Source organism: Physeter macrocephalus, chromosome 11 (genome assembly GCF_002837175.3).
Source record: "Physeter macrocephalus isolate SW-GA chromosome 11, ASM283717v5, whole genome shotgun sequence".
Lineage (NCBI taxonomy): Eukaryota > Metazoa > Chordata > Mammalia > Artiodactyla > Physeteridae > Physeter > Physeter macrocephalus.
In genome coordinates this window covers 106,247,767-106,267,381 of record NC_041224.1, presented here as the reverse complement: position 1 = coordinate 106,267,381, position 19,615 = coordinate 106,247,767, and the positions used below count along the sequence as shown (strand labels likewise).

The following is a 19,615-nucleotide window of genomic DNA, read 5'->3' as shown; positions in this document are numbered from 1 at the left end:
TAATGAACCCTAGCAGCTGGTCATTAAGTACTCAATAAGAAAATTTTTTGAAATTAGTGTGTGACAGGAATATCAGGATTTTGCCCCTGTGATGAGTTGCCATGCTAATACTGAGACACCAGGTAGGGGATCTTTTCCCTGCATTGGGTGTTGTTGAGATAACTTCTACTTCTCTTAAATCTACCTGAGGGGCACTAGGTCAAGAAATGAAATCTAAGGAAAAAATATATGTCTTCTTGTATTTCTAATTTCTACCCATTAGTCAATGGCCTTTCTTCTCACCATCACTGAACCAGAGGATGACCCTTACCCTAAGTCCCCCAAACTTGATTTTTATTTTAAAAACATGCCATATGATGTCTTGGGTGGGTGGGTTGTCTTCCTAGGAGGAAGGATTGAAGTTAACATTCCAGAAGCACAAGTTGATGGCTAATGGAGTAATGGGAGATGGACATCCTCTTTTTCATAAGAAGAAAGGGAACAGAAAGAAGCTAGTTGAGGTAAGTGGTAGAGAAAGTCTTTAATATGATGATTAGATAAAATATTTTTGTTCCCAGTAATTGATGAAGGCAGTTGGGATTGAGGGAGTAGAAGATATTATTTTATAGCTACCATTGGCTCTGCTCCCCCTCCCTCCCTACCCAAAAGAAGAGTATGTGCTCATGGGGGTGGATTCTGGGTTTGCAGCTGGAGGTGGAGTGCATGGAAGAGCCTAATCACCTTGATGTGGACCTGGAGACCCGGATCCCTGTCATCAATAAGGTGGATGGGACTTTGCTGGTGGGTGAGGATGCCCCTCGCCGGGCTGAACTGGAGATGTGGTTACAGGGTCATCCAGAGTTCGCTGTCGATCCCCGATTTCTAGCGGTGAGTGGCAGTTCCATGCAGCAAGATTTAAAGTCATTCCCTTGGTATTTAAGCTGTGTGAGAGGGAGGAAGCATGCCATATATTATGTCATCGTTTCTCCATTGGCAAAATAAGAGTAATTATACTTAGTCTTCCTACTTCACAGAGTTGTTGTGAGGATCAAAATAATGTTACAGTACTTGTTAAACTAAATGCTAGGCAAATATTTACCATTGAACTATTACATAATGGCCTAATTATTTTGGAGAAGTCTGCTTCATGGCAGTTTTCCAGTAGGACTGATCCTTAATTTATCCACACAATAAGCATTTATGGTCAAAGTAGACACTAGTACCTTAATGATTACTCCAGAGAAGATTTTTTTATTCCTTTAGGATAACTGCAGCTTTTCTATTGCAGTATATGGAGGATCGCAGAAAACAGAAGTGGCAGAGATGTAAAAAAAATAATAAGGCAGAATTGAACTGTTTGGGAATGGAACCAGTACAGACAGCTAACTCTAGGAATGGAAAAAGGGTGAGTGAGACTTGAGGTATTACCACTCTGTTCCCACACTAGATGTGACTAGAGAAATTATTTAATGTTATTTATCTTTTTTCCAGCATATGTTTGAGAAAATTTATCTTCAGTTCACAAAGAAAGAAACCATACTATTTTTATTGGTATTTTTACAGTCCTGTGGCATCGTCATCTCTAGAAGAGCATAAAATTCTAAAAGCTAACTTTAGCACTTTAAGCATATTAAAATGTAAGAATTAGTAAGATGTCTTAGAAAATTCAAGGCTTTATCCTGCTGTTCTACTGACTAGGGGATTTTAGGCAGATCCTTTAACTTTTTCAATTTGCATATCCTGAAAAGTTGAGGGTTTGGAGCAGATAATCTCTTAAAAGTTTTATGATTCTATATATTTTAGAAGTGATTTGGGGAATTCCCTGGCGGTCCAGTGGTTAGGACTCTGCACTTTCACTGCTGAGGGCCTGGGTTCAATCCCTGGTTGGGGAACCTGCAAGCCATGCAATGCAGCCAGAAAAAAAAAAGAAGTGATTTGGGACCTACTAAAGAAAACAGTCATGGGGTTTCCAACATAGAAGAGGTTGAGAACCACTAATAATATGCCAGAAATGGAAAAAGAAAATTATGTTTTATAGTTTATAATAATAATTTTGGTCATGAGTTAATTCCATTATTTTCAGATGTACTTATACATTTATCATGGTTATAGACTGGGTAGATTAAGAACCCATAATCCTTTCCATCAAAATATAACTGCAAAAGTTTCTCTTGGCTCTGTTTGCTTTACTTTGGACAATAGTCGTATTGTTTAAACATGAACATATATAAATCATGGTTTGGTTTGGTAAGCATTTAAAATGGACTAGCACTTTATGTCTACTCACTTTAATCATTCCCATTTGATCTTTTATATACATCTTTATATGTATGTGATATATACATAAAACCACACGGTTTATCTTTTAACAAAATTTCCAAATGAAAAATATGTCTTTTGCATTTAACAAATTGTGAGAAGAACATTATTTTGCACATAATATATACTTATTTGTGAGGTGAATTTATAAGGCTTATTTATTATTTTTATATTGGTGAAAGTGGTTTCATATAAATATTGTTACCATGGAAGAGTGTTTTAATTTACTCTCTTAGCCTCCATGGTACCAAGGGTGTAATATGCAGAATGGTTGATATGGGAGGCTGATGGCGAGGAGGCTGATACCTTCTCTGTCTTGAATTTAACATTATATAGCAGCCTGTAAGGAAGGCTTTTCCTCCAGGATTACCTATTTTTACCTCAAGTACTTTTTGCACTGTTTTTTTTTTGTTGTTGTTGTTGTTGTTTTTTGCGGTACGCGGGCCTCTCACTGTTGTGGCCTCTCCTGTTGCGGAGCACAGGCTCCGGACGCGCAGGCTCAGCAGCCATGGCTCACGGGCCTAGCCGCTCCGTGGCATGTGGGATCTTCCCGGACCGGGGCACGAACCCGTGTCCCCTGCATCGGCAGGTGGACTCTCAACCACTGCGCCACCAGGGAAGCCCATGCGCTTCTTTATAGTCAGTTGATAACTCTAAGAAAAAAGATCATAGGAAATCACAGAAAATTATAATGTGATTAGTACAGAATTCTTACTGCAGAATTGATGGCGTATCTAGCACTATATCATTACCGGACCCTACAGTGATTTGGTGCTGTTACAGTGACATTTTAAAGCCTAAACAAATAGAGTTTTGAGATGTTTGTTTTCTCCAGGTCAGAAAGGTCAGGCTTAGATTGGGCAAGTCCAGAGACACAGGTACTAATTGTCTGAGTTTATTGCCAGTTTACCCAGTACTGTACTTAGGTCTAGCAAAGTAATAAGTTCCAGCTTCAGAGAACTTAAACAAAATTTATAGTGAGACCATCTAGATGAAGCAATTTAAAATTCAGCAGATACATAAGTTTTTTTATAAATGTGGAAAAAAACGTATTTTAGTAAATTTGGTAAGGAGCTACCCCATAATCTTTTTGGTGTTCCGGACATCCAGAATCTTAATCTGGTCTAAAGGATAGTATTGTAAATGTCGATATTGTCGTGCTGTACTTCACATGGTAAGATCATATGAACAGCCTGCCATCAGTAAAGCATACTGTGCAAGTACTGACTCATTCACTGTCGTATTCAGGCCGCTTATTTACAAAGGTGAATAATTTTGAAATGGTTGGCCGGAGTAAAGGTACAGTGTAGTCATGGAAGAAAATCAAAGCTCTGGTTCACATGAGTGTCAGTGTCAAATCCTTGCTCTTGGCTTCAGCATTATAATGCTTCAACCAGCTACATCCTGCTTTTCCTCTTCCCCATTACCATCAAGCCTCATCTGACTAGTTTTGCCCCTGCTAAAGATAGATTGAGTGAAAAAGCATTTGTATGCTAGGACTCTGTTGATTTTTTTTTTCCTTCCTTTCTTTTTACTATCTTCTGTTCCTTCCTCCCAGGGTCATCATGCTGAAACAGTGTTCAACCGGGTTTTGCCAGGGCCTGTTGCACCGGACAGCAGCAAGAAGCGGGCCCGTAGGATGCGACCAGACCTTTCTAAGATGATGGCCCTGATGCAGGGTGGAGGCACTGGGTCCCTGTCTCTGCATAATACCTTCCAACACAGCAGTAGTGGCCTGCAGTCTGTGTCATCTCTGGGTCACAGCAGTGCCACTTCTGCGTCTTTGCCTTTTATGCCGTTTGTGATGGGTGGTGCAGCATCATCCCCTCATGTAGACTCCAGCACCATGCTTCATCACCACCACCATCACCCCCACCCCCACCATCACCACCATCACCATCCAGGCCTGAGAGCCACTGGCTACCCTTCTTCACCAGCCACTACCACCTCTGGTACTGCCTTGAGGTTGCCACCACTGCAACCTGAGGAGGATGAGGACGATGAGGATGAAGATGATGATGATGATTTATCTCAGGGCTATGATAGCTCAGAAAGGGACTTCTCACTCATTGATGATCCTATGATGCCAGCCAACTCAGACTCCAGCGAAGATGGTGATGACTGAAGCCCCATCATGGTCCCCATCACTTGGGTGGCTGCTGTATTTTCATTTACTCTGGCCCTTGGACTGTGGAAAAGTGGGAGGGGCAGGGGAGATGTGGGGAAACCCAGGACTCCAGGAGGTGAAAAGGAAGAAGAAAACTTGTACCTGATTGCTTCCAAATTTGAGAGGATTGGCTGGGCAGGGGAACTCCTAAAACAATACATGACTACTTCCTCGTTTCTGGGGAAGGAAAGGAGACTAGAGCAGCTGATGTGCTCACCCCTCCCTAGACACCTCCATTAACCACAGACTATGTAGCGCTGGCACTAGCCTCCGGCAGAGCCTGTTCCTGACCGAACTGTGGATACAGCTGGAGGGTCAGGAACTGTTACCTTACTTCCCCTTGGCATTAATAAATTTAAGTTAATCCTTTCCCACTCTTCCCTTGTTCTATATTTGCTCAAACCCAATATATTAATTTTAAGAGTTGATGTTCACGATGGGTAATTTCAACATCACTTTCCTAAAGTTCATTACTGTTCATGCGGAGTTACCTTGGATAGGGCAGACAAGTCATCCGTACTCCATTGAAGGGTTATATATAAGCTTAGGCTCTCCACCTTACCAAAGGCAAGGAAACGATCTAAGCTAAATGGCAGGCAAAATGTTCCAGATTCAAACTCCAAGTTCTTAGATGAAAAGGAAGAATTTCGTCAAGACCCACGTACATTTTGTTTCGAATTAAATAACGGTGCTTTGGGGAAGCCTAAGAATGGTGTGACTTCATGAACTGCGGCAAGGGGACTGACTGGAAGGACGCGGTCACGACTTGGCGGGGGGTGCATTCTATAAATTCCCTCAAGCCTTTTGTTTCCTTTGACCCTTCCCCTATCACCCTGGCGCTCAAATGAAGCCTGGGCATTTAATTTCCCTTTCTATGGCGAAGCCCTTCCCCCGTGGCGCCGGCCCTAGTTTAGTCTTACGGGCAAGGTGGGCTCCTCTCCCAGGTTTGAGCTCTCTGTCCGCCCGGAGCCCCTGACCCAGCGTCCTGGCACCGAAGATCCTTCCAGCCCTGAAGCAGCAGAGGCTTTTACTTCCGCACCTTTTCTAGGACAGGAACGGACCGAGTTACGCTGCAGTCTTCCCGCTCCTACCCCACGCCAGACCGCGCTCTTTCCGCTTCCCCTTCCTTTGGGTGGGGCCACTGCACCCGCGCGCGGCAGCTTGTGTGGGGCGGGGCCGGCACGTCAGGACTCCCGCCTCCTTCGCAGTGCCCAGCGGCGGTCGCCGCCGCTGCCGCCACCGCCGCCGCCGCCGCCGCCGCCTCGGCAAGGAGTCCGAGCGCCTGGAAACCGCGGCCTGGCAGAGAGTAAGGGCGGGTGCAGGGGGTCACGTGATGACGTCGACTCTCGTGCGGCTGTTGCTAAATTGACAAGAAAACCCCGCGAAAATCTGAACTCTTTTTGCGTTACATATTTTGTTGTTTTCCCCACTCTCTTCCATCCTCTCCTCCCCCTAACCTCCGAAAGAAGGATTTAAAAAAAAAAAAAAAAAAAAAAAAAAAAATCCCAAGCGCTGCTGGGACCCGGAAGCGGAAAGGGCATCTTTGAGGCCGATACTTCCGGGTCACTGGGCGAGTGCGGGATTCCAGGGCCGAGAGAGGGTGGCGGAGCCGGGACCTCGCGTGATTCTCGGAACCCGAGGAGGAGCGGCGTCTGTGGCTATGGCTGTAACTCTGGATAAAGACGCTTATTACCGGCGAGTGAAGAGACTGTACAGCAATTGGAGGGTGAGATAGATCCCGTAATTTACCCTAGGGAGCCCCCTTTGCCATCCCATAATAACCCCGTTTCTCGGCGCCTTTTTTCCCCTTTCCGTCGGGAATTCCCGGGTTCAGTGTCGTGCCGCTTTAGTTGCTCCAGGATCATTCACCGCAGGCGGCTCCGAGCGCCGCCCAGTAACAGGGAATCCCCCCGGCAATCACCCTACCCTGCGGCCACCACCATCTTCCCTGCGTGCCAGCCCCCGTCAGGCATAACAACCACCTCTCGTAGTTTCTTCCCGCCCTAGGAGAGGCATCATCATCCTTCCCTCCCACTCCGTGATCAAGTCTTGCTGCCCCCTCCTGCAGTGTTCGCACACACCCACGCACTCGCTCTGTCCTCCCAGAACCACAGTGTTGCGCCCCAGGTCCCGCCAGAATTACAACCATTTCGTCAAGGATGGATGGAGGGTCCAAGAGAATGTGAATCGGGCTCGGCGTTTATCGTTTGCGGGGCTGTTGCTGGAGTTAAAAAAAGAAATACTGTTCACGCGCAACCGCCCCATGTTCTGGGCCCTGCTGTGGGCAACACAGAAAGCTAACGCTGAAAACCTGCAGGCTTTAGTTAATACAAAAAACGATGTGTTGCCTAAAACCTCATTAGTTTTCCTCCTTGGTTGAGTATCCAGGGCACGTGTTCAGAAAAAGAGCTGTTGCAGTTCCCAGTCTTTTAGGGATTGGGCATTTTTGCTGCTTGAAAAAGTCCCCAGTTAACGATTTTATTTTTATGCTGGTAAGTTATCAATTCAAACATTTGATTGTATCCTGTGGTGCATTCTGAGCTATCTAGCTTAAGTCTGGCTTCTGAACTCTGTCATTCAGGGAAGATAAAACTAATGAAGGCTTTTTCAAATCTGAAAAGCGTCCTGACAAAAATGATCAGTTCTGATTTCAGCATTGTAAATTGCCTTTCAAACTGATCTTCTAAAAACTAAGCTATTAAAATTGGTCATTTCCCTACCATTCATATTAAAGGTACCTGTGCATGTTTCATCTTTTGAGCATAAATGCATTAGATAATTGAAAATAAAATGGGTTCTTTGCATTTTATGAGAAGCAAAAATAAGGACTCTATGCTAGACAAAAGCTGAACATAAATTTTATTTTAAAATTTTTTATTGGTTAATTTCTACCAGATGTTTTTACAGTTTCTCTCACTGTCACATTTTAAAGTTTGAATGTAATCCGTATTAGAAAAACTCTTTCTAAATGTCCAGATATTTCCTAAAGTACTATTGTACAAGTAATAATCAAAAGCCCTCTCTTCCACCTATAGACCCCAAAATTACCTTTGCTGTGGTGGTTGCTTCTAGTCCCAGTGATTCAGAGTTTATTAAATTATCCTCTCTAGACCATGTATGGAAGCTAAGATTAATTTAGAGCTCAAAGCTCCTCTACATGATAGGTGAGCGCAAAGCATGAAACTAGGAAAAGCTTGAGGCCTGGAGACAGATTGGCAAACTTAATGTCAAATGACAGTTTTTAAATCCATGAAAGTTATTGGCACCCATTTTTTTGTTTGCTTCTCAAAAATCATTAAAATTTATCTTGGCCTTCCTGTCATTTGAAAGGAGCATGTTAGACTTTAATAAGATCTTGGTGTTACAAAGTTACAAGCCAAATCAATGTAAAAATGTACTCATTAGCAAAACTTGTGGTGTATCATTATGAAAAATCTTATTTGAATAGACTTTCTGCTTTTTTATAACTGTAAATTTTAACAACTATGCCTAGAACCCACCTGTAGAATTTCTTTATGCATTGTCGTTCCAGGTTGCAGTACTTTGATTCTGATCTGCTTAACCAAAGATCATAGTTTTCTGGGATAAGTTCTGGTTGCTTATCCTCTTAGCTGCAGCAGGAAAATAGTGAAATGTACAGGTGCAAGCTATATTTGTTTTTCTACATTATTTTTTTTTTGAATAAGAAAACTGGCATTGAAATGAGAATAACTTGAAGTTAACTATATAAATTCCAAGCCTTGTGTTTGTCAGCTCCCATCTATGAAGAAATCTCTGTTACGACAAAAATTAACTAAAAGATGAGTTTGGGCTCCACACCCACTTTTAATTAATTATTTATTTATTTATTTGACTGCGTTGGGTTTTTGTTGCTGCGTGCAGACGTTCTCTAGTTGCAGCGAGGGGGGCTACTCTTGGTTGCGGTGCAAGGGTTTCTCATTGCAGTGGCTTCTCGTTGCAGCGCGCAGGCTCTAGGCGCGCAGGCTTCAGTAGTTGTGGCACGCGGGCTCAGTAGTTGTGGCGCACGGGCTTAGTTGCTCCACGGCATGTGGGATCTTCCCGGACCAGGGCTCGAACCCGTGTCCCCTTCATTGGCAGGCGGGTTCTTAACCACTGCGCCACCAGCAGAGTCTCTCCCCACACCCAGTTTTAAGTTTTAGATACCCTTAAGCATTAGCCTCTCAGAACTGTGTGGGTGCTTGTGGTAGCTCCAACGCTCTTCAACTACCTAGAGTTATAGAGCACCAAAAGGCTACCAATCTTTTTTTTTCTTTTTCTTTTTTTAAATAAGAGTAGGAGCTAATGTGTTTCCTAATCTCATCTATGCAACTTGAGTTTGGCTAAGGTACATTTTGTGAGGCTATTGTAACTAAGATGTATCTCTTAATCACAATTTTCATAACTTACATCCCCCAAACAGTTGCAGTATCACACATTTCTGTTTGAGTAGAAATTTCTAAAGCATTAAACGTTATACCTGAGTAAATAGTGTCATTTTAGGGATAAGAAAATGGGCTCAGCCAGAAATGAAACAGGAGACCTCCGTTGTGACTAAAACTTATTATTTATGACTCTTTCTGGATGTTTGAGTCTAGTCTAGTCCTGCCTCTTTTTTTTTTTAATTAATTAATTAATTTAATTTATTTATTTTTGGCTGCGTTGGGTCTTCCTTGCTGCGTGCGTGCTTTCTCTAGTTGCGGCGAGCGGGGGCTACTCATTGTGGTGGCTTCTCTTGTTGCGGAGCATGGGCTTTAGGCACGCCGGCGTCCCTAGCTGTGGCTCTGGCTCTAGAGCGCAGGCTCAGTAGTTGGGGCGTATGGGCTTAGTTGCTCCGCGGCATGTGGGAACTTCCTGGACCAGGGCTTGAACCCTTGTCCCCTGCATTGGCAGGAGGATCCTTAACCATTGTGCCAGCAGGGAAGCCCGCCTGTCATTTTTTTAAATGAGAACTGCTCCGAGCAGAAAGGGTTTGCAGCACCTGTCTGTTCTGCTTTAGAGAACCCCAGGTGATGGTATTGGATCATGAGCATCAGCTGGGGGCTTCTCCTCTGTCTTCTTATACTTACTGGGTCCATATTCAGGGCTTCCCAGCCTTTTCATGATTGTGATTGTTTTTAACCAAGTGATAGAATTAGTCCTGCATAGGATACAAGGGGGTAGGTTACCCACCATCCTGGGGTCCCAGCTGCTTTGAGAGCTGAGGGAGTACTGTATCCATGCACACCTATAACTCATTTGAGACCTACCTATTAGGACATCCTGCTGTGTGTGTGAACCTTGACTTCAGTCATCTGCCTTTTAACCCAAATGAGTTCCATAAAAAATCAGAATAGCAGCTGTTTTCAAAAGGAATGCTGATCCATTGCATTCATTCATATGGTGCTGCACTACTGGTCAGGATTGAGGAGTGAGTGGCTCCAGCCTCAAAAAGGAAGTTTGTGCCTGTGGCGAAAACTAATAACCTATAGTGTCAGTGTTTCTCTTGAGTGGCGATTTCTGGCTCTTTGCTGATTTTTGTTGTGGACAAGTTTCTTGTTCTGAATTGCTCTCTAAGACTAGGCAGTAATCTTTTGTGGCTTAGGAAGGTTCTTTAAAATATGGGCAATTTCCATACTACTTTCAACAGATAACGGCTTGCTTCTACCCATCTCAGTTCATTATGGCTCATTTATCTCTGGCGTGAGCTAGAGAAAGGTTTAAATAATGCTTTGGTTTCTTGAGTGAAGAGGAAGGCTAGATGGAAGTAAATGCCTGGGCAGGTTAGGATTCATTTATTCTTGCTTACTCAAATTTTTATTTATTTTTTATCACTGTTACCAATTGCAGTGCCTGGCGTGTAGTAGGCACTCAGTGAATGATGGTAACTTGATTTCTGAGCTCTCATGCATTCCTTTCTTGGTTTGAAGAGATTTTTATGGAGACTGTACTCAGGGTGATCATAAGTCCTGCCTTCCTTGGAACTGTTCACCTGTTGTACATATGTAATTAATGGCATACTTTTTTATTCTCAAAATTGTCTCAGTTTGGGTGATGAATTAGATCGGTATCTTAGCTATAACTAGAGACTTCAAAAGTGTTTCGTGTTTTAATACAGTACCCCTTTGGTTCAAAGGAAGATAGTTGTTCCTCTGCTGCAGTATTTCCCCAACTTTTATCATTCAGATACCACCTTCACAATTTTTGCCGATTCCTTACCACTTATATTATTTACCTTGCACTTTAAAAAATCAGTTTTAATCAAGTAATACATGCATAAGTTTTAAAAAACCAAATAGTTCTAAAAGCCTTAATAAAAACCAGTCACCTGCCCCAGAAGCACCCACTTTCCAGTTCTTCAGTTTCTTTCATATTTTGAAGTAATATCTATATACTGCTATTTCTTGATTTATCAGTTGTAGATATTAACTCTTGTTTTGGTAGATTAGGATTGAAATTTAACTCTCTTATACCATCATATTCATTCCAGGTTCCCTACCTCCTGACACTTCCTGTAAATTTTCTTCTTGACACAGTTATGAAAAATTTCAGCATACAGAAAGGTAAAAGAAATTTCCAGTAAGAACCCATGTACCCCCACCTAGTTTACACAATTAATATTTTATCATACTTGCTTTATCACATATCCATTCCTCTTGATAAGTTTTTTTCCCCCACAAATTTTAGTAAAATCAGTCAGTTTACATTGTTATACTCATGCAACTATTTTCACTGCTGGATGAAGCAGTAGAGTACAATTAATTACCTTTCCTTTTCTCTGCAGTTTTTCATTTTTCCTGGCATTAATGATTACTTCAATTTCTCTCCTCTTTTAAATGTCCCTAGCTCTAATCTTTTTCCTGCAGATCTGTCATAATCTCATCAATTTTTTATTCTAAAATTTTCACACTCATCAGATATTTTATTAATTCTGTGTTTGTTTTTTAAATACCACCAACACCCACCCACTCAGCCTTACATTATTCTGCTCTATCTGTACGGGTTGCTCTCTGGGCCTGTTGAACCTTGGAACTGTCCAGTGTCCCCTGTATCCTATAGTCCATGTCTTGATTTTTTTTCCTTTGTTTTGTTAGAGCATTTCTCTAAGAGCTTCTTAGGAAAGAATACAGAGAATAGATGTTGCTTGAGCCCTTATGTGTCTTAAAAAGTTTTATTCTGTCTCCACTTTTGGTTAATAATGTAGTTGAGTGGGTATAAAATTCAAGGTTGAAAATCTCTGAGAATTCTGCTTAGAATTTTGAAGCTATTTGTCAGCCTTCAAGCTTTCAGTCTTACTTTTGAGAAGAAGGCTGATGTGATTCTATTTCCTGTTCCAATATATGTGGCCTATTGTTCTCTGTAAAACATCTTTTTATTCCTTGTGTTTTGAAATTTCACTGCCCTGGTATGAGTCTTTCCCCCCCACCCCCTTTGCATTGAGTTGGGAAGTGGGGGGCCATTTTAGTCTCAAGATTCACATCCGTCAGTGCTGGAATTTTGCATTCACTGATCATTTTCTCCCCGTTTCCTCAGTGATCTGGTTTATTTTCCCCCTGAAATTGCGATTTAGTAAGGTTTCGACCTTTTGGCTTAAATTTATTATCTTTCCATTTCATTTCCTGTCTCTTTATCTTCTACTTCCAGATACTGTTTCTTAACTTTATTTTACCATTTTTTATTGAATTTTTTTTTCTAAGCTCTTTTTTGTCCCCTATTCTTTTCTCATTTCATGGATGTACTATATTTATTTCTCTTATAGGGGATGTTTTATTTGATTTTTATTTTCTGTCCTCGGCCATGCCTGTTTCCTCTGGATTTCTTTGCTTTCTCTCTTACATGAAAGACACTTCACAAAATCAAAATGAGGCTTGGCTACCCATTTGTATTAAGAATAAGGTAATAAGAAACTGGTGGGAAGCTCTGCATGAATAGGGTCTCTCAACTAGTAGAGAGGGGTTACGATAGAGTGAATAGGTTAGCTTATTCCATGGAGAACCCCCAGATACTGACAGTATCTGAAGTATTTTCTCTGAATTCAGTGATGCTCAAAGAAAAGTCCTCTAATTCTTGTCTTTGGGGCAGTTGTTGTCATTCAGAAAACAGATTTTCATGTAATTCCTCAGCATTTAGTACTTGCCTTCTGCTAGGCCTAGTATCTAGAGCCTTTTTGAGCTCCTTTCTCCAAAGAATAAATTAAGTCTCTTTGCGGAAGGATTAGGAGTTGTCTCAGGACTTCCGAGAACTGGGGACTTAAGCTTGCTGACCAGACCTTCTGTTCTTAGCTCTGAACTTATCCGTGTTCAATATGTCCCTTTCCCCTTCTCTAATACTTGGTGCCTCCCGAGCCCTGAGCCCATTAGGGCTCTATGAGATACGCACACTTGACATCAATATCTTCCGGCTGAGAATGCTTGTCAGGCACTTAGTCATTTACCACTCTCTGTCATCTTTTCATCTTCCAAAAAAGTCTTTAACCTTAATACATCCAGAGAACATACTTTATATCACTGTAAATGGACAGTTGTGTCACTTTCCAAAAAATAAAAAATTGCTGTTAAAAAATAAAGATAATGTAAGCACAACTGATATTAAATTGTAATTTTTTTAGGTTATATTTTTAAAGGTTATATTATTCCATTTATAGTTATAAAAGATCGGCTGCATTCCCTGTGCTATACAATATGTCCTTATAGTTTGTTTATTTTATACATAGTAGTTTGCAAGTCTTAACCGCTTACCCCTATTTTGTCCCTCCCCGCTGGTAACCACTAGTTTGTTTTCTATATCTGTGAGTCTGTTTCATTATAGTCACTAGTTTATTTTTTAGCTTTCGCATATAAGTTATATCATACAGTATTTGTATTTCTCTGACTTTTTTCACTAAGCATAATACCTTCTAAGTCCATCCATGTTGTTGGAGATGGAAAAATTTCATTTTTTTTTATGGCTGAGTGTAATATTCCTGTGTGTGTGTGTGTGTGTGTGTGTACACATACGCCCCACATCTTTATCCATTCATCTGTTGATGGACACTTAGGTTGCTTCCATATCTTGGCTATTGTAAATAATGCTGCAATGGACATTGGGGTGCATATATCTTTTTTTCTTTTTGGCTGCGTTGGGTCTTTGTTGCTGCGTGCGGGCTTTCTCTAGTTGAGGCGAGCAGGGCTACTCTTTGTTTCGGTGCCTGGGCTTCTCATTGCAGTGGCTTCTCTCATTGCAGAGCACGGGCTCTAGGCGCATGGGCTTCAGTAGTTGTAGTGTGCAGGCTTAGTTGCTCTGTGGCATGTGGGATCTTCCCAGACCGGGAATCGAACCCGTGTCCCCTGCATTGGCAGGTGGATTCTTAATCACTGCACCACCCCATATATGCCTGCTGGGGTAAGGGCTCACTCTGAAGCCAGACTGCCTGGGCTTGAAGCCATGACCCCACCACTTATTGTGACCCAACCTCTCTGTGCTCCAGTATCCTCCATCTTCACATCTATAAGTGTTGCTGTGAGAATTAAATGAGCTAATGTCCCCATATATCCTTTCAAATTAATGTTTTCATTTTCTTCGGATATATACCCAGGAGTAGAATTGCTGATCATATGGTAGTTCTGAATTTTGTTTTTTCAGGAACCTCCATAGTGTACAGTGGCTGCACAAATTTACATTCCCACCAACAGTGCACAAAGGTTCCCTTTTCTCAACATCCTCGCCAGCATTTGTTATTTGTGTTCTTTTTGATGATAGCCATTCTGGCTGATGTGGGGTAATATCTCACTGTGGCTTTGATTTGCATTTCTCTGATGATTAGTGATGTTGAGCATCTTTTCATGTGCCTTTTGGCCATCTGTGTTTCTTCTTTGGAAAAATGTTTATTTAGGTCTTCTGCCCATTTTCTAATCGGGTTGTTTGGTTTTTTGATATTGAGTTGTGTGAGCTGTTTATATATTTTGGATATATGTATATTTTTTTCATTCATATCATTTGTAAAATTTTCTCCCATTTAGAAGGTTTTCTTTTCATTTTGTTGGTAGTTTGCTGTGCAAAAGCTTAGGTGTCATTTGTTTATTTTTGCTTTTATTTCCTTTACTTTAGGAGACAGATCCAAAAAAAGTATTGCTATGATTTATGTCAAAGAGTGTTCTGCCTGTGTTTCTTCTACATTTCAGTCTTTAATAATAATGGGAAACACATAGTAGTTACTGTGGGCTAGGCACTGTTCTAAGTACCTTATACACATTAGCTCATTTAATTCTCATAGCAACACTTATAGATGTGAAGATGGAGGAGACTGGAGCACAGAGAGGTTGGGTCACCATAAGTGGTGGGGTCATGGCTTCAAGCCCAGGGAGTCTGGCTTCACATGAGCCCTTACCCAGTAAGCATACTGTCTTTCTAAATATAGAAGGCAGAAAATTTTGTCAAATGACCCTACGTCTCCTTATAGATAAAAATCAGAAACCTTCCAAATAATTTCATCTTTATCTTAAGGACCCTAATGAAAATATTCTCTCCTCTGTTTTGTTAACTGAAAGAGATAGAGATGACAGAAAAAGTATAACTTTGCCTGTTATAATAATTGTATCCTAATGAAAAATATATCGAGATGATAGAAAAAGTATAACTTTGCCTGTTATAATTGTATCCTAATGAAAAATATATCTTAAACTTAATATGTGTATTTTAATTAGATTTGCAGCACCTTTTTTTTTTTTTTTTAAGCCTATATCATCATTAGTGTGAGAACTGCCTATGTGGGAGTTTTGAGTGTGTTAGGTCTTGATTTGGGGTTTTGAATATGATGATGCATACTACAGCTAAAGTTTTATTGTGAGGATTGTAGATTACATACAGAAAGTGCTTTCTCAGTAAATAGTGTTCCCATCTGAAACACCTGTTTCAGCAACACTTGAGTGTTAAGTGGACCAGACAGACTGGAAAGTGGCAGGCTTTGGAGACAGAAAGGGTTTGGTGGATGTTGAGAGTCTGCACACCAGGGGTCACTGCTGCAAAATGGTTCATCGAGAAAAGGGAGCACAGAAATCGTTAAGTCCAGATTTGACAGGTGCTCAGTGAGTCCTAAAGACCTCCCCAGCAGAAGAGGTCACGTGGGAATCTGGAGCGGGTTAAGCAGCAGAGTTGAGCCCCAGCTGCCTCAGACAGCCAGCACCTGGAGCTGACCGTAGGCCTGGCCCTGGGGCGGCGGCTGCCAGCCTTGTGGCTTCTCTTTCTTTTTGCCAGCCCCCACCCCCACTCCAGTATTTTAGAACAAATTCCAGACACAAGTTAATCTGAAAATATTTGAGTATTATATATAACTTTATTATAATGTTACTTTGGTAACTTATCATGTAAGTTTTACAAGCAGATTATTAAAAATCTCCCACAGTTTCAGAAGACTGTTTGCAGATGTAACCTGTATAAGGCATTTGTACTCATAAGGTTTGAAAATACAAAGTAGTGCCCCAGATTTTGCTGTGAAAATATTTGGCTTTACTGTAATCCTTTTCATTGAATCACATTGTAAGAAAAATTTTATTTAAATTTATTATCTTTAGATATTAAATTCTGCTGTTATTTATTTTTTCTGATGTTAGAGCCCACTGGTGTTTGTAAAGAATCAATCAAGAATAGTCTATGAAATGGTCAAAGCACATGGGTTCCAAGAGAAATTAGGATTCATCCTCTTACCTTTTTGATGGGCAGTGGAAAACCAGGCATTTTGTATTCATTGAAATCCTGGAGATTTTGATGGATTTGTTTCCCCTATCTTCATAAAAAAGCTGAATACTTGGGTCTTTTTTTCTCTCTCCATATTTTCAATTATATTGAGATCCCTTTATATGGTTTTCCCATATTATTAATGATTAAGTTACATAATTATATTCTGCATGTACTTTTTTTTTTGGCTGCGTTGGGTCTTCGTTGCTGCGCGCGGGCTTTCTCTAGTTGCCGTGAGCGGGGGCTGCTATTCGTTGTGGTGCGCAGGCTTCTCCTTGCGGTGGCTTCTCTTGTTGTGGCGCGCGGGCTTAGCTGCTCCGTGGCATGTGGGATCTTCCCAGACCAGGGATCGAACCCGTGTCCCCTGCATTGGCAGGCAGATTCTTAACCACTGTGCCACCAGGGAAGTCCCTCTTCATATACTTTTAAAAAATTTATTACTGTGTATTTTGAATTTTCGTACGTGTTTTTTTGCTAAAAAATTTTGACTCAACCAAGATTTCAAGTATCAAAAAATACTAAAAGGCACTTCTTGGTTAGTTTCAGTGGTGTTTTTTGTAGACAGATGTTTAGGAAATATATGTCAGTAGCCAGAACACGTAAACATTAAATATAGGGGAGTACCTGTTGCTAATTTTGGGAGGTTATCAAGGTACTAGTAATTCTAGTGCCACAAAATCCCATAGTTGGAGTGCATGTAGCAAAATTTTGGGGAGGAGAGAATATTTGATGCCAGAGTTAGTGTTAATATACGTTGTAGGAATCATAGCACAGTGGTTCTCAAACTCTTTGATATCAGGACCCCTTTACATTCTTAAATTATTCAGGTCCCCACAAAGCATTTCTTTGTATGGGTTGTATCAAGTACATAAAAAAATTTAGCTTCATACATTCATGAAGCTGGAAAAGGGAGAAATTTTAATAACCTTTCCAGATAATTATGGATATTCTTTGTTATTACTACCCTAAAAGTCTGGAAGTGGTAATCTCTTGAAAGTTAGTTGTAATGTGGAATCTAAAACCACAGCAGTGAACTTTTCATACTCAAGTTATGGGTCTGTCTTGCACCTTTGATCCTTTACCCATGGATGATTTTGTAATATGCGTTGCTTATTTGGAAAATATTGATTCCCTCAGTTGTACAGATCTGGTAAATGTACACATTTCATTTTATGATATTGGAGAATCATGTATGTTAATATCACCACTGATATCAGAAAAGTCTTGAGTAAGTAGAGAAGCTGTCAAGTTCACAATGGTGGGTACAAGTTTTTCAAAATTTTGATTTTTGCATGAAAACTCGAATTTCATCATTGACAACATGTTTGTCATTTGTTTTCCTTGAAGTGATAGGCTCACTTAATTCATTTTCAAGAAATGTATGCCAGATGCCCAACTCTGTTTAAATGGCTAGTTCAGTTTGTTACTCAAGTAATTATACAAGTGCTTTTCCTTGAGACAACCTTCATACTTCAGTTTGCACACAGAAATGCTTTGTGTGTACTTCCCATTTCTTTACACAGAATATTAAAAAGACATATACTCAAGGGTTAGCATTTCAGAATATTAATCATTTTTACTGTGTCAAGGACATTTTTTAGTGAAACTGGCTTTTTTCCCTATGAGTGTGTGATAGTGAAGAACAGTTTGGTGCCACTGCCTTGGTGCTGGAACAAATGGTTATCTGTATGCGAAATAATGAAGTTAGGCCCCTTCCTCACACCATACACAAAAATTTACTCAAAAATGAGTCATAGATCTAAATATAAGAGCTAAAACTATAAAACTGTTGTAGAAGAAAGTATAGGTAAATCTTCATGTCCTTGCATTAGGCAAAGCCACCTTAGATACGACATCAAAAGCACAAGAAAATAATTTGGACTTATTTAAAATTAAAAACTTTTGTGCTTCAAAGGACAACATCATTACGAAAGTGAAAGAAAACCCACTGAATGGGACAAAATAATGCAAATCTTATCTGGTAAGAGACATATCTAGAACATAAAAATAACTCTTAAAACTTAGTAATTAAGCAGTAACCCAGTTGCAGAATTGGGCAAAGGATCTGAATATACACTTCTCCAGAAAGGGTATACAGATCATCAGGAATCATGTGAATGGGGACTCAGTCAACATCATTAGCCATTAGGCAAATGCAAATCAAAACTACAGTGAGATACTACTTCATACCCATTGGGTGGCTATGTAGATAATAAAAAAGATAACAAGTGTTGGTCAGCATGTGGAGAAAGTGGAACCCTCATATGTTACTATTGGGAATGTAAAATAGTGCAGGCACTTTAGAAAACAGTCTGGTGTTTCCTCAAAAAGTTAAACATAGAGTTACCATATAACCAGCAATTCCTCACCTAGATATATACTCAAGAGAAATATATGTGCACACAGAAACTTCTGTGAATGTTTATAGCAGCATTATTCATAGTAGCCAAAAGATAGAAACAACCCAAATATCAAACAATTGACGAATGGATACAATGTGTTATATCCACATAATGGAATGTTACTCAGCAATAAAAAGGAATGTGGTATTGATACATACTACAACATAGATGAACCTTCAAAGCATATTAAGTGAAAGAAGCCAGACACAAACGCCACATATTCTGATTCCGTTTATATGAAATGCCCAGAATAGACAAACCCTTAGGGACAAATGAGATTAGTGGTTGCCTACGGCTGGGGGGAGATGGATAATTATTGCTAATGGGTTTTTGGGGGGAGGATGAAAACGTTCTAAAATTTGTGATAGCTGCATAACTAAATACACTGAAAACCACTGAACGGTACACTTAAAGTGGGTGAATTGTATGTGAATTCTGTCTCAGAAAGCTGTTTTAAACATAGAGTAAGTGATGGCTGTGAGGTTGCCAGGCAAATATGTACCTTAAACTTAGAATTTCTGTTAGGAAAAAATTACACATATCTTGGGTAAATACTGAAGTTTGTATTCCTATTTTGCTAGTGTGAAAGAAAATGAACAAATTACTTACTCTACTTTTCAGAAAGGAGAAGATGAGTATGCCAACGTTGATGCCATTGTTGTATCAGTGGGTGTTGATGAAGAAATCGTTTATGCCAAATCAACTGCCTTACAGGTGAGAAATTTACAGCTGTGTTTAGCCCTGAGAGTCATTGAATCAGCTACTGTACTGTTCAATATGGTAGCCACTAGCCACATTAAAGTTTTAACTCCTCAGTCCTAAGTCTCAAGTACTCAGTAGTGGCTATCGTGTTGGACAGAGGACATACAGAATATTTCTGTCACAAAAAGTTCAGTGAACAGCACTGATTTAGAACATAAGGAGAAAGGAAGAGAAGTATATAAATTAGGATGGATTTAACTTTAAATAACAGAAAAATCTAAATAACAGTGGGTTAAAAAAAATATTTCTTTTTCTCTTAGATAGTCTTCAGGGACCCAGGTTTTTTCCCGGTCTCTAC

At 40.4% G+C, this 19,615-nt stretch overlaps 2 protein-coding genes, 1 long non-coding RNA gene and 1 other non-coding gene across 8 annotated transcripts in view; 3 read left to right on the top strand and 1 right to left on the bottom strand.

Moving 5' to 3' along the window:
* The window catches only part of CHD8 (chromodomain helicase DNA binding protein 8), a 58,441-nt gene extending 53,607 nt beyond the window's left edge, over positions 1-4,834 (top strand). For 4 of the 5 annotated variants that reach the window (XM_024133773.3, XM_007104800.4, XM_024133768.3 and 1 more), the window contains exons 35-38: positions 387-500; positions 688-867; positions 1,268-1,384; positions 3,857-4,834. In XM_024133773.3, the coding sequence (XP_023989541.1) occupies positions 387-500; positions 688-867; positions 1,268-1,384; positions 3,857-4,423 (978 nt within the window). In that variant the 3' untranslated portion in view covers positions 4,424-4,834. The remainder of the gene's footprint in view (positions 1-386; positions 501-687; positions 868-1,267; positions 1,385-3,856) is intronic. The other variant, XM_024133777.3, reaches the window with a different exon arrangement.
* On the top strand, positions 84-193 carry LOC112063547 (small nucleolar RNA U6-53/MBII-28). The gene has a single exon (XR_002891051.1). It is a non-coding gene; the product is annotated as a small nucleolar RNA U6-53/MBII-28 (small nucleolar RNA).
* LOC129392536 (uncharacterized) lies at positions 833-5,646 on the bottom strand. The gene is made up of 3 exons (XR_008618630.1): positions 5,386-5,646; positions 2,679-2,951; positions 833-920 (listed from the first exon to the last, which is right to left on the bottom strand). It is a non-coding gene; the product is annotated as an uncharacterized lncRNA (long non-coding RNA).
* A 384-nt stretch (positions 5,647-6,030) lies between these two features.
* Positions 6,031-19,615, top strand: part of SUPT16H (SPT16 homolog, facilitates chromatin remodeling subunit) — a 32,497-nt gene continuing 18,912 nt past the window's right edge. The window contains exons 1-2 of the mRNA XM_007104794.4: positions 6,031-6,191; positions 19,177-19,269. Of these exons, the coding sequence (XP_007104856.1) occupies positions 6,126-6,191; positions 19,177-19,269 (159 nt within the window). The 5' untranslated portion in view covers positions 6,031-6,125. The remainder of the gene's footprint in view (positions 6,192-19,176; positions 19,270-19,615) is intronic.